This window comes from Myxine glutinosa, chromosome 5 (genome assembly GCF_964187855.1).
Source record: "Myxine glutinosa chromosome 5, kmMyxGlut1.1, whole genome shotgun sequence".
NCBI classification, from domain to species: domain Eukaryota; kingdom Metazoa; phylum Chordata; class Myxini; order Myxiniformes; family Myxinidae; genus Myxine; species Myxine glutinosa.
In genome coordinates, this window is record NC_136265.1 from 156,351,425 (window position 1) to 156,366,744 (window position 15,320).

The following is a 15,320-nucleotide window of genomic DNA, read 5'->3' on the forward strand; positions in this document are numbered from 1 at the left end:
CTACGTTCATTACCCATGTCTCGCTCCCATAAATCATAACATTTCTCACACATGCAGCATACACCTTTCCCTTCAGCTTCAACGACACTCCCCTCCTCGTCAGCACGCCACTCAGTTCCCGAAACTTCCATGCACATCTCACTCCAGCAACCGTTACCGAGTCTGATCCACCTTCTCCATTCAGCATGTCTCCTCGGTAACAAAATGTTTTCACACCTTCCAGCTGCACGCCGTCTCCAAGATCCAACTCAACATTTCCTCCATCTGCAGCTCCCTCTGTGCACACCTTACACTTGAATGTAGCTGCCACACTGGTTAATGACCCTCTCAAACCACTACATTTTTGATGAACCCACTTAGCGCACATTGTACATTGAATGGAGTTCACTCCGAAACCCTTCCTGCACACAGCACATGGCCACTTCCCAGTTCTTTCCACCTCACCACATGCTTCACCGCTTGCCATCACCTTCGTTTTTCCGATATTCACCTTCAGACCTTTTGTCTCCATACATTCCTTCCACTTGTTCATCTTCTCCTTCAGTCCATCCATACTTTCTGCAATCAACACCAGATCATCTGCATACAACAACTCCCACGCTAACCTCCTTTACCCAGTTTACGTTCCAAGCCAGCACCTCCATCACAGCTACAAATAGTAGTGGACTTAGTACCGACTCCTGATGCACTCCCACCTTCACCTCAAACTCACCACTGTTCCCGTCCTTCGTCCTTACAACTGTGCGCGCTCTTTTGTACATTTCCATCACTACTCTGATCAACCATTCCTCCACTCCTAACTTCCTCAATGCCCATGTCACTACTTCACGTGGAACCCTATCGAATGCTTTCTCCAGATCAAAAAACCCAAGAAACAACTTCCTCCTCTTCTCCATCTACTTCTCCTGCAACTGCCTCACAATAAAAAGCACGTCTGTCATTCCTCTTCCTGGCATAAATCCAAACTGCATTTCGTCAATCTTCACTTTCTTCCTTATCCTCCTCTCCAACACCCTTTCCTATACCTTCATTCCATGCTCCAATGACGTTATCGCTCGATACGAGCCACAGTCCAGAGGGTCACCTTTCCCCATGTATAGAGGGACGAGGGTACTCAGTAAAAGTACCTCAGTTCCCAATCCACTGGAATGCGGCCTTCTTTCACCACCAGATTGCAGATCTCTGTCATTCTCTTCACACCCCAATTTCCTGCTGCCTTCAACATATCTCCCACAACCCCCGTCGGCCCTCCCGCTTTTCTAATCTTCATTGCTTTTATCGCTTCCTCAACTTCCTTCTCCGTTATCTTCTCTGCCTGTCCTAAAACTGGGTTACTCTCTATGTTGCCATCCCATTCATTCTCTGCATTCAACAGTATTTCCATATATCTCTTCCATCTTCCTTTAATTCCATCTGGGTCCACAACGATTTGTCCCACTTCATCCTTCAAGCAACTCACCCCATCACATCACACCTCTCTTTCGCTATCTGCTTTGAAATCCTGAATACCGCTCTCTGACCCTCTTCCAAACAAAGCGTTCTCCGAAAATTTTCCTACATGCCTCCTGCGACTTTGCTCCCTCTTTCTTTGCAGCCTTCTTGGCTGCCTTATAACTTTCATGCTCTGCCTTTTCTGCCCTCATACCCTTCGCCTTCTGCCACTCCTTGAACTTCTTCCTCTTCTCGTCAATCTTCTTTCCAACTTCATCATCCCACCACTATGTTTCCGAGTGCCTCGGTGGTCCTTTTGTCCATCCACATACCTCACCAACGGCTCCGAACAGACTATCTTTCATTGACATCCAACCACTTTCAAGCTCAACCACATCATCCTCTACCATACTCAGCCTCTCTTTTAATGCCTCCCTTACTGTCACCTCTTTCAAACTCCAAACGTTCATTCTCGGTTGGTACTTCACCCGCCGAGCTCTCCTCGCACCTTTCACCCTTATGTCGCAGACAACCAAGTGGGGCTGTGAAACAGCTTCCTCCCCCGGGATCACCTTTGTGTCCCGTAGGTGCCCCCTATCTCGCCTACGCACCATCAGGTAGACAACCGTTGTTGTCGACCCACCTGACGTGTATGTAACAAGCTTATTATCCTCTTTCTGGAACTGAGTATTACAAATCAACAAATCAGCTCCATCAGCAAACTCCAAAATCCTTTCACCTTCTCCATTTCTCACACCATATCCGTAACCCCCATGAACTCCCTCAAAACCATCCATGCTCCTTCCCACATGTCCATTTAGGTCTCCTCCTACCACAACAACTTCCTCATCTTTCACGTTTTCCATCAGCTTCTCTATTGCACACCAGAACTTGTCCTTCTCTTCATCGCTCCGACCAACCTGCGAGCATATCCCGAGATGACGTTCACCAAGAGCTTTCCAATCATCATTTTCACCATCATCAACCTATCACTCACTCTAGTCACACTCACCACACTGTCTACAAACTCCTCAGAAAACAGGACACCAACACCATTCACGCCTTCTGGGCACCCTTGCCACACAAACTTGTATTTCTGTCCCTGCCTACCCTTCACCATTCTCACACCACTTCCCTTCCATCTCATCTCCTGCACACAACATATGTCCACTCTTCTTCTGACCAATAGTTCCACCACTTCTCCTGATCTCCCTGTCATTTTCCCTACATTCCATGTCCCAAACCTCAGAAACCGATCTCCACGTCTCCACGTATAAGACCTATAATGTACCTGGAATATCCTGCTAGGCCTGAATGTATTTCTTTTTTTGTTTGTTTCAGGGTGATGGACGATGAAGTTGAGATAAAAACTCCAGAGGTGAGGCTGTGTTCCAGTGCTCATTTCTTCGTGATGACTTTTGCGTTTAGCAGTGGTTAACATAATTCCCTTCAACATCGAGTTTGTTTTTTGAATTACTTGCTTTGATGTTCATGTTTAAATTAATCTGTCATATTTTTTTTTTTCTTCAGGTTAGCGAAGATGATGATGATGTCGATCCTTCCTTCATTGCTGTCTTTGAGAAACTCGCTGGACCTGTAAGGCCTTTTTTTCAAAAACGTGAAGCCTACATGTTGGTGATAAAATGAAAATAGGCAACATTGCTTGGGAATGTAGGACGTACGGTCAAACTGTTGCTTTTTAGTGATACTACTGGGCTTACTGTTCCATTGCACCAAACTTGCATTGGTCTTCACTGCCTTGTGGCATACCTGCCTTCTGTACTGCTTCTTCTCTTCATTAGCTGGTCTTTCACCAAGCCAAGGTGTGCTTGGACCAGGGCGGGTGTGATACGTTCGTTTTTGTTATAGCCAAATGATGTCTTATTATTGTTGTTAATATTGGTAGTATTAATTAATGTATTCTTTGTTACAATGTTATCATTGTTTTTTGTTTTTTATTTTACAATTCAAATCTATGCCACGACACGACCTATTAAACTGCTCTATACACCTTAATATGGCGTTAGTTCAGAAACATGGGAATTCTTCCGCATTTTTTGTAGTTAATTATAAACTCAGGAGATCATAACGATCATTTTGGTGCATCACATTCCACATTGCAAAGCTCCAGTGGAACTCCACAAGAAACGTGCCACCATCCCTCCCTCCTCCCCATGCCCCCTCCCTCTCTGGCTTAACATCTATCTTTCTGTGAGAAATCCCATCTTAGAAATCTCAACATTAAATTGAAGCAAAGTTGTTGCCTCCAAGCATGGTTACAGATCAACGATGGAACAGATCCCTGAAACCTGCTGTGGTGTTCTGAGATTAACATTACTCATGAAGAATCCATCCTGATGGACTGGATAAACTGCCCAGAATTAGACATGATACTCGGCCCAGAATTATGGACGGGATAATCCCTACCCCCCTTTTCCCAGAATTACGGATGGGATGATACCCAACCCCTCCCCTGCCCCCCAAAATGAAGGACTGGATAATCACCTCCCCTCCCCTCCTCTTCCCTCCCCGAACTAAGGACGAGATAATGTCATCCCCTCCCGGAATTACGGGATGGGTTAAACCACCCGCCCCCAGAATTACGGACAGGATAATCCTCCCCCCCCCCCCCCCCACCCTCTTACCCCTCCTCACACTGAATTACGGAACGGTATAATCCCCCACCTCTGGATGATCCCCACTCCCCAGAACTATGGATGGAACGATCCCCCCCCCCCCCCACCCAGAACTATGAATGGAACGATCCCCACCCTTCAGAACTATGAATGGAATGATCCCCACCCCCAAAATTGAGGAAGGGATAATCCCCCCCCCCCCCCCCCCAACCTGGAACGACAGACAGGATAACCACCTCCCTCCCCGGAATTACAGACAGGATAATCCATTCCCTCCATAATTAGGGATGGGATGATCCCCACCCTTTCTCCTCCTCCCCCCCCTACCCTCCCACAGAATTACTGAATGTATAATCCCCCACCTTTCCAGAACTACAGACAGGATAACTCCCTCCCTCCCCAGAATTACAGACGGGATAGTCCCCTCCCTCCCCGGAATTACGGACGGGATAATTCCTTCTCTCCAGAATTAGGGATGGGATGATCCCCACCCTCTCTCCCCTCCCACCATACCCTCCCACAGAATTACGGAATGTATAATCCCCCACCTTTCCAGAACTACAGACAGGATAACTCCCTCCCTCCCTTCCCAGAATTAAGGATGGGATAATCCCCTCCCTTCCCAGAATTACGGATTGGATAATGCCCTCCCTCCCTGGAATTACGATCGGGATAATCCCCCCCCCCCCCCCCCCCCGATTATGGACAGGATGATACCCCTCCTCCCTCGCCCACAAAATTGTGGAAAGTATAATCCTTCACCTTTCCAGAACTACAGATGGGATAAACCCCATCCCTACCCAGAATTACGTACGGGATTAACCCCCCCCCCCCTTGGAATTAGGGATGGGATACTCCCCTCGCCAGAATTACGGATGTGGTAATCGTGCTATAGAGTACAGGACATATCGTTTTTGGCTTTATCTCTTGTGTCCAGATTGCCAAAAAATTATAGTGTCCCGATCTTCACCAAAATCGAATCATCGTTGTGACACCAAGTTTTGTCTGATTCCGTCCATAACTTTTTGAGATATCCTGCTCACAGACACACAGACAGATATGGGGGAAAGCGACCTCCGTCCACCTTGGGTGTTGGAAGTAATTATAGGATGATTGTCACTGCAGATTTCTCATGATTGGAGTTAATGTGGAATGGTTTCTCTTTCAGGATGGAGAGATCAGTCCAAAGGAACTACAAAACATCCTCGCAAGGATCCTACGGAAACGTGAGCGTTGAACGGCCGTTTAAGTACATAACATTTATATAATTTTGCAAAGTTGTAACCTGCAGACTTTCCACGGTTGTGATTGTTGTATGAATAATCAGATATACAACAGGGGCTCCAAAGGTGAGTTTAATCTGTATCGAACACCAGCAATATCTGAAAGAGAATTAGCTATCATAGGATCAATATATGTCAAGCATATAAGCAATAAGATTATCATTATCAAGCATGCAAGCAAGCGACATGAAAAGTGGTTCCCTTACCATTTTGAGCATACACGTGGATAAAGCAAGATAAATGTCTCAGGACTGCGCTTCGCGTCTCGGAGCTAAGTTCTTATAATAGCCACGTAGTGGAGAGAAGCGGTAATGGCGCCTGGGTTGCAACTTGGATACAATTTCACCACATTTCTCCCCAGGTTTAAAACCTCGCTAGCAAGCTGGTTAGCATCAAGCGTATAACTGCTGTTCACAGCTGATTACATGAGAGTTACATCACGACCAGCCAAAACGATCAGGGCGGCGAATCTCTCATCCCGTGCGTGTGCAGTACATGTCGGGGCCCTCAGTGGCAGCATCTAGGTCGAGTCCATCAGGAGTGTTCTCAGGCGACGGTGACGGGGGTGGTGCAATTATCTCTCGCGGCTCGGGCGAGTGAGGGGGTGGAAGCGGAGGTGAATTCCCCAACACCGGGTTCCCCGAGCAGAGCTCGGTCCCCATGAGATCCCCGCCGGGCATGAGTTGACGGACTGACACAGTTGACTCGCGTCCATCTGGCAGTTGGACTCGAGCGTGATCAGGATTAGTTTGAAGGATCTGAACCTTGTCAACGAGTGGGTCGTATTTTCTCGTGCACACCGCCCGTTTGAGAAAGGCCGGACCGGGCTGAGCGAGCCACCCATGCAGAGGGCGGACAGATCCCGTGCGACGCTGGTAACAAAATAAACGATCGTGCAGAATTTCATTTGTAGCCATGCATAGGAGTGAGTGGATTGAATGAAGGGCCCCATGCACCATACCAGTCCATTGGTCCGGCCGCAGGCCATGAGTCTTGAGGCCCAAAGAGATGGCCCTCCATATAGTGCCATTAAAGCGCTCCACGCAACCATTAGCGTGGGGGCTGTATGTGGTGGTGTAGCCAGACGCAATATTACGCTGCAACAGAAAGGCCCGCACATCCTGTGACAAGAACACCGCTCCTCGGTCGGTATGCACATACCCACCCCGGATTCCCAAACATCTAAAACAGGTATTGCAGACATCGGATAACCGTAGTCGCGGACATATGGCTGCACGGGAAGGCGAAAGGGAATCTGGAGTACTTGTCCACAATGGTGAGGAGGTAACGAGAGGCCCCGGAGGCAGGTAGCGGCCCTTTGAAGTCCATCGGTAATCGGTCCCAAGGCTTAGTAGCCTGAATCAGTGTCCCCATGTCGGGTTTATAGAAGTGGGGTTCGAGTTCGGCGCAGTCTGGACAAGTGCGACATAAATGACGAACGTCCTCGACAAAGTCGGGCAAATTGCGGCTTCGCACAAAATGAACCAGACGAGTCACCCCGGGGTGACACAAGGCATCATGGAGAATGCGTAAATCATCAGAGGAGTTTAAACTCGCACAAACACCTGGTCTGGATAAAGTGTCTGCTGTTGTCATTCTCCTGCCCAGGGCGGTACTTGATACCAAAGCTATAATCAGCAAGCTCTATGCGCCAGCGAGTGATTTTCTTGTTTTTAATGCACAGGCATGTCTTGTGTCATACATGAAAGCAACACTCTGCTGATCGGTAATGCCATCGAAGCGTTTACCGAGCAAATATGGTCTCCAACGACGAATCGACTCAACTATCGCATACGCCTCCTTTTCCGCAGAAGAATGACGTCGTTCAGCGGAGGATAATGTCCTTGAGAAGAACGCCACAGGCTTCCCCCATTGAGAGAGAGGAGCAGCGATGGCGTGATCCGACGCATCACTCTCGAGGACAAAGGGAATGTTATCGTCGATAGAAGACACAGCATCGCCATCTATGTCCGATTTCAGAGCCTGGAAGGCGACCTTGGCAGCGGGAGGGAGAGGGAACGTGTTACAATCAATGAGGGGACGAAGCTTCTCGGAGTAACTTTCGACCCACTTTGAATAATGTGCAAACAGCCCGAGGTCACGCTTCAAAGAAGCACGATCATGCGGCGGCGCCATGTTGAGCAAAGGGCGGAGACGTTCCTTGTCAGGTGTTATGGTTCCTTGGGTCACAATGTACCCCAGGTGATCAATCGTCCTAGAGGAGTAGCGACATTTGTCCTCATTAAACGTCAGACTATACTTTCGCGCCACCTGGAGGAAGCATTGCAAATTGGTGTCATGATGAGCCTGGTCGTAGCCGCAGACCGTCAGATTATCCAAATAAACAAAAACGTCTGTTAATTGTTCTTTGGTAACGATGTCGTCCATAGCCCTCTGGAAGCAAGTGACCCCATTCGTTATTCCGAAAGGGAGATGCGTAAACTGATACAACCTCTGTCCTTATTCAAAAGCAGTATAGATTTTGTCATTGGCAGCAATAGGGATTTTATGATACGCAGTCCGGAGATCAAGAGTGCTGTACATGCCATATTGGGCGACCTGTCGAACCAGAGAATCCAAACCTGGTAGCGGATAGGCATGCAGAAGCATAAACCTATTTATGGTTTGCGAATAATCGATTACCATGCGCTTGCGATGGTTTTCGGGCCGCACGACCAAAACTTCCGCACGCCAAGGAGAACGGCTGGGCTCGATTATGCCTTCGCGGAGGAGTTTGCTCGTCTGCTCAAATGAATTGAGTATCAGCCCGGGAATAGCGCCGGGATTTGATCGCAATTGGGGCGCAGTCCGAAGTCAGGTTCGGAAACAAAGTCTTCGGTTCAATAGACATTCCTGCCAGGGCGCATACCGAGAGCGTGTCATCTCCCCCAAATGTCATTTCTAAGCGACCGTGGCGCTCAAGAAAATCATGCCCTAATAGAACTTCGGCACATAAGGTGGGCAGTACCATTAGGCGAACATCAGGGTACATTTTACCATTAATAACTAACTTCACACAACATTCGCCCTTTGTCCGCATCCATAACGCTTGCGATGCCATGTAGATTCTGCACGATCCTCCATGGATCGGCCAACCATGACGGCGAACGAGGCCCATATCGACGTAGCTCTCGGTCGATCCCGTGTCGACCAAAGCTCCAGTTGTTTTCCCCTCAATCAGGACTGGAACGACGGCTCTGGTCTGGTCTGAGGTCCGGGCTGCGCCGGAATGGCCAGGGGTGATGCGCATGCCATGCGCGTCGAGTTGATGCCAGCCAATGTTGGCCGGGTGTGCCACGCGTGCCCCGATCGGCACATTTTGGCAAAGTGACCTTTCTGGCCACAAGTATGACAAGAAATTTCGCGCGCCAGGCAAGCAGTATGGAGATGATTTCTATTTCCGCAGAAGAAGCACTTAGTGTTGCTCCCGGCCAAGGTAGTTGCGGCGAGGCTTGTACCTTCGGCTCCAAGTGCCTCAGCCTCCTCGGGCAGTGTGTCGGGAGCAGCAAACTCCGTAGCAGCTTCGGTCTCCGAGCGCCGCTCTTCAGTGAGCCCCGCTGTAATGTAAGGCCGTCCGTACACCTCAGATTGTGCCTGCGCTTCGAAAAGCACAATAGCTTGATCGAGGGCCTGTTTCAGCGTCAGGTTAGGTTCTTCCAGCAGACGTCGCCGGATGCTCGTAGAGTAAAGACCAGAAATAAAAGCGTCATGCATCAAATCATCGCACATTTGCTCATGGGTTCGGGTCTCATGCGCACATTCTTTGCCAAGATGCTGCAATTCTTGGGCAAAATGAGTGAGGGACTCCGAAGCGTCCTGCTTCCTGGAGGCAAGCTGGTACCGCGTGTGAATAACATTCCGTGGCTTGATATATGCGCAGCGCAGCTCGGTCATATATGCTTGATATATGCTTGATGGCGCGCAGCTCGGTCACGGCATCGTCGAATGTCGCACAATGAGATATGTAGTCGTGAACGACGTGGGTCACATGGGAATTCAGCACTGCGCGCTTCACATCGTCGGTGATGTCGGGATGCCCTTGCAGGTAGCTGGTCAGCAGACTGAGCCAATGCTTGAGCTGGCTCGGAGCTTCCGCAGTTTGTGGGTCCGCTCCAAACATGGGCAACTGTAAAAGCTTGTGGGTCATGTTGATCTTGGATGATGGCAATAGCTCGATACAGATTAAGTGTTGTAAGAATAATCAGATCTACAACAGGGTCTCCAAAGGTGAGTTTAATCTGTATCGAACATCAGCAATATCTGAAAGAGAATTAGCAATCATAGGATCAATATATGTCAAGCATATAAGCAATAAGAGTGTCATAATCAAGCACGCAAGCAAGCGAAATGAAAAGTGGTTCCCTTACCATTTTGAGCATACACGTGGCTAAAGCAAGATAAATGTCTCAGGACTGCGCTTCGCGTCTCGGAGCTAAGTTCTTATAACAGCCACGTAGTGGAGAGAAGCGGTAATGGCGCCTGGGTTGCAACTTGGATACAATTTCACCACAGTGATTGATGTTGAAAAAATGTTTTCTACTGTCGTTCGTCTTAAATTTCCAACTGGTGCTTCATAATTTTCGTATGAAGGTGGTCATTTTTATCTTTCTGGATGCGACGAAAAACAGATCCCGACGGAGTGAATTCTATCCGATGGTTGTTGAATGAGTAGCACTGTTTCTGGAAGTAGAGGCTGTTGTCTTTCACACAAATCTACAGAAAAATTTGTTCAGCTTTCCATCTAAAGTGAAATTCATGGCGCAGATGGACAAGAGAATGTACTTATTAATAATTAACGCATGGGACTTTCAGATTCACTCACTAAACACCGACAAATGCATATAAAGAAGCTGGCTGGTGGAAAGTAAAACTATCTTGGAAATAAATAATCGCAAGGCCCATGGCTCTCGCATCTCAAACAGCTCTAGCATCGCATCCTAGGTCGGTGGCTTCTATTCTAGAGCACCTCTCCTAGGGTCTTGCTCCATCTGCTGCTCTCTGTCCTCTGAATCTTCTTGGCTTCTGCAGGTCACACGCGTTCTTCCAGTTACCACCTGCTTAGTTGACTCCCAAAATCTAGTCTTCCCACACATCCAGTGGCGTAGTGATGGTTTGTGGCGCTTGGGGCTGAGGTCAAAAATATCGCCCCCTGCACAAATAATCCAGAAGAATTCCGATGTTTCTAAACTCATCTTTTCTAAACATCGCATCTTTACATCTCTTTTCTAAACGCATCCTCTATACACCATGTTAAGGTGTATAGAGCAGTTTAATAGGTCCTTCCATGGCATGTTATTACTATTACAAAATAAAAAACAAAAACAATGATAACATTGCAACAAAGCATTTATTAATACAAAGAATATTAAGAACAGGAATAATATTAGTACCATTTGGCATTAATAAAACGAACGTGTAATCCCCGCCCTGGTTCAAGCAGACATGGGTGAAGGTGAACTAGTGCTGAAGCAGTATAGCAGGCAGGTATGTTCCAAGACCTTTAACAACAACTACATCAAACATGCATGTAGCATGGTGTGGTATTTATTAGTTGAAGAGGATAGTATGACAGTTACCAGTTAGCAAATAATGTAAGTATTAAAATTTTGACTTCAGACATGGACAGCCAGTTCGTGAATGACTTGGGTAAAAAACAAAACAAAAAAAAAACAGTGAATGGCAATTGATGAACCAATAAATTCCACATTCCTGTGCCACCTTCCGCCGAATGTCAGGCATTGGCGGCAGGTTAGTGAAGGACTTGGACAAAACGTACCTTGTGTGAATGTTGCTGTATCCAGTCAATGGCAAAACTGCAAATGGCAAATCCGCTAATGTCAAGGTTGGAAACCCTTACGTCATTTCCTCAGTCTGCTTTGAACTCAATATCTCTACATTTTCATTTCAAACAGCCTCACTCGTCATTCCAATCACAAATTAATACAATGGTTTTAGTATATCAAAATATAATGTTTCTGAAACTGTTGTTTCAAAATATAATGTTTCAAAATATAATGGTGTAGAGGAATTTCTGAAACCAGGAAGCTACCTTACGACATCCGCTGGGACCCCAAAACATTACACAGAAGGTTATTATATTTCCTTTTCGTAAAATATGCAACTGTAATGGTTACTAAACGCTGTCTCCCTGTCATGTGACCAGATCCTCAACTCTGATTGGTATACGTTTGTGGGGACATACATACGGACATACAAACCCTGTTCCAGATGGCATTGCCCTACAGGCTACGCCGTAGAAATGTTGGCGATTTGACGGATCATCAAACTACTTTTCAAGGTATAGCAAAATACTTATGATGCGAGTTAGTATTCGAGGAGTGATCAGTACGTTGTCGGCCTGATTGTCGGCAAGCGAACTGTCGTGTCTGTAATTAGGCCATGGACTGGGGATAGCTCCCATACTCTTTCCGAAGAACTCCGTGGGATCTTTAACATCCACCAAGTAATGCCGACAGATGGGACGGCCAGCCGAACGCCCATCAACCAATGCTGACATTAGGGTCAGCCAGCTTAACATCCATCAACTATTGCCGACAGGTGGGACGGCCAGCTTAACGCCCATCAACCAATGCTGACATTATGGTCGGCCAGCTTAACATCCATCAACTATTGCCGACAGGTGAGACGGCCAGCTTAACGTCCACCAACTAATGCCGACATTAGGGTCGGCCAGCTTAACATCCATCAACTATTGCCGACAGGTGGGACGGCCAGCTTAACGCCCATCAACCAATGCCGACAGATGGGACGGCCAGCTTAACATCCACCAACTAACTAATGCCGACAGATGGGACAGCCAGCTTAACGTCCATCAACCAATGCTGACAGAGGGGATGGCCAGCTTAACATCCATGTGAGGGATGGCGCACACACTGATGAATGACCCCACCTGTTAAACACCAGGATAACAGTTTATAGCTGCGTCGAGATTAAAATTCAGACTGAACAGCTTGAAGACTATTGTGCTACCCCTTGGGTATCCTTCCAATCCATGACACTCGCTGAAACGTGTCTCCACGTTTACCATTTTGTCCAGACCCTTGGAGTGCCACCACCTTTGCTTTTTCCCCTCACACATGGCTATGTCACACGTCACGCGTCATACGCTACAAGTCATCCTGGACATCGCTAATTGGGCTCGTACGGCACCATGAGAGAGACATCTGGATCAACGCATGAGAAATAAACGCCCAACAGTTACACCCCTCCATCCCTTGGGCCAATGGGTGATCTCCATGTTGGAGTGCATACGAAACCTCATCATACAAAATAAGAGATGTACGCTGCAGGCAGCCCGATAATTACTAACACAGTAACACAGATTTATTTACTGTGCGAGGTGATAGAAATAGTAAATCGGATGGAAAGGAGTTTGTAAACATCGACATGACACATAGACACGGAGCACGGAGTTTAAACTGTAAAACGTGGTTCTGAAAGTTGCTTTTCGTAATCTTACGAGTCCGTTGTATTACAATTTATATACAATACAACCAAATGGAGCATGAAAACATTTTTTTGAGGGTGCCATTTGGCACCCCATCCACTTTGCGCTGGGGGCGGTCGCTCCCCCACCCCCCCCACCCCCCATCACTACGCCACTGCGCACACCTTCAGTCTTCTGTTACCTCCGTTAGCTCAGGTGGATGGAGGTTATGGTTTCACCGGTTTGTTTGTTTTTCTGTATCTGTCTGTGAGTATGGTATCTCAAAAAGTTATGGATGGATTCAGACAAAACTTGGTGGACAAGTTGTGAGTGTGACAAGGACTGATTGTGTAGATTTTGGTGAAGATCCAGATGCGGATACTATAATTTTAAAGTGATTCTTCACTATTGAGAGATTGGGTTAAAAACGATATATAGCAGGATATTTGAAGAAGTGAGGCGGATTCTCATGAATCTTGGTGGATAGGTTGGGTGTGTGTCCAAGACGAATTGGCTCTATTTTACTGAAGATTCAGATATGATAATTGTTTCATTTTTATCCTGCGCTCACAAGTGAAAAGCGTGGTTAAGCGATTGGGCGCATATGTACGTACATACGTGTCTGCATTTTTAAGACTCATTTTCTAGGCAACCGTTGGTCCGATTGACACAACATTTTCACTTTGCCCCACCATTTTCACATTTTGTTTGCCCATACTTCGATGCCATCTTTCCATTTGGGAGCACATAGCTTGGGCACTGACGTCGGCAGCTGAATAGTGTCATGATGACATCGGTAGCTGATGGGCGTCACCCTGGATTCATGGGTGCGGCATCATGCGTGCTGCGTGGCCAAAAGAGTGATTAAGATTTGGTAGTTGTTACAAGGCAGTTCTGTTTAAATTTTAATTCATTCATATTTAAATTAAGCAAATGAGGAAGTTCCAGTGCTCCATAATGGATCCATAATAACTGTCCATGCCCCCTGAGCTGCATGCATCTCATGGTTTCAGTGCTTAAGTTCTGCCTCTGAGGCCTATGTGGTGCCACAGTGACCGACCCTCGGATAGTCTTGGTGCCGGTGAGGTGCACCCTCTCTCTCTTGCCAGCATGGAATGTGTGCCCCTGTTCATGAATGTGGAGGTCGCGGTGAGTGATGCCCGGGTTTGTGACCTTCTGGGCCGTTCCTGCTGTGGCTGGGAGGCTTCTGGCGGTGGGTTTGATCGGCAAGGATTTGAACAGGGATTGTGATGGAAGAATACTTGAAGGCTTAGGAGTTGTGAGTGGTGCCATTCTTGGCTCTGCATTTTACCCTAAGCCCATCCTTGGGCTGCTGGCAAGCACTGGCCTGAATTTCCATGGATTTGGCTCCTGGCTGCACTCCTGGCTCTGTGCTGCATGCTTCTCTTCAGGTTTGCCAACGACGTTTTGGGCCTACCTTGTTGTCGCAGATTGGCACTCCCTTCGTGCCACAGCTGCCTACACTCTGCTCATGACTTATCTGCTCGCTGCCGGGCCCACCACCGTGCATGTTCCTGCGTCCTTCCGCCCGTTGTTTAGTCTGCGTGTGGAACTTGGTGTTCTCTGCTGCATGTGCATGGGACTTCTCTGTGCTTTTCTGCACAAACGCCACACCGCTCCTTTCCGATGCCATCCCCAGGCACTGCATAACGTCATTGCCGGGCACCGAAGGGGGCTCTGCAATGACGCACGCTGAAAGGGAGTACTCAGTTTTCACTCTGGTTGTTTGTTTGCTTTCTTGTTTTCTTGTTTGTCCGGGCGATATCTCAGCCATCATTTCAGCTAGGAAGCTGAAATTTGGGCACAATAGTGAGTAAGTACTTTGTCAAAAACGGTATTTTTTGTTTTTTGATTAGTCAATTAATTGATGAGTTACTTATTATCGATTTATTAAGTTCTTATACATTTCCTTTCTCGTATGGGCAATATCTCAGGCACCTTTTGAGCTAGGAAGCTGATATTTGGACACGACAATGACCAAGTGATGTGGCTTTCAAGGGTATTTCTGGTTTATTGATTAATGAATTGGTCAATTAATTATTTGATTATTCGATTCATTGCTTAATTGATTGATTTTTTTAAACTTACAGATTGGCATGAAACGGTGGGGTTTCGGTACTCTGTTAGCCAATTGATTAATAATTTAATTATTTTACCATTATTATTTATTTATTTTCGTTATTAATCACTTGTTTATTTTCTTTCTCATCTGGACAATATCTCACTATCTCAGGCACCTTTTGAGCAAGGAAGCTGATATTCGGACATGACAGTGACCAAGTGATGTAGCTATAAAGGATATTTTTGATCTATTGATTAATCAATTAATCGATTTGTTATTTATTTATTAATCAATTATTTATTAATTTTTCTGATTAATGAGTTATTTAATTAATTTTCGAAAAGTTGTAGCTTCGGATGAAACACTGGTAGTTTTGGTATGCTATCATCCAATTGAATGAGATATAATCCTTCCGAGGTCGGCAAATTGAGTACCAGTTC

General features: G+C 46.8%; 1 protein-coding gene across 1 annotated transcript in view; it reads left to right on the forward strand.

Annotated features, from left to right (window-relative positions):
• LOC137413975 (calpain-1 catalytic subunit-like) overlaps positions 1–15,320 on the forward strand; it is a 185,480-nt gene that overhangs the window by 131,985 nt on the left and 38,175 nt on the right. The window contains exons 13-15 of the mRNA XM_078778893.1: positions 2,773–2,809; positions 2,962–3,027; positions 5,236–5,293. Coding sequence (XP_078635019.1) covers positions 2,773–2,809; positions 2,962–3,027; positions 5,236–5,293 — 161 coding nt within the window. The remainder of the gene's footprint in view (positions 1–2,772; positions 2,810–2,961; positions 3,028–5,235; positions 5,294–15,320) is intronic.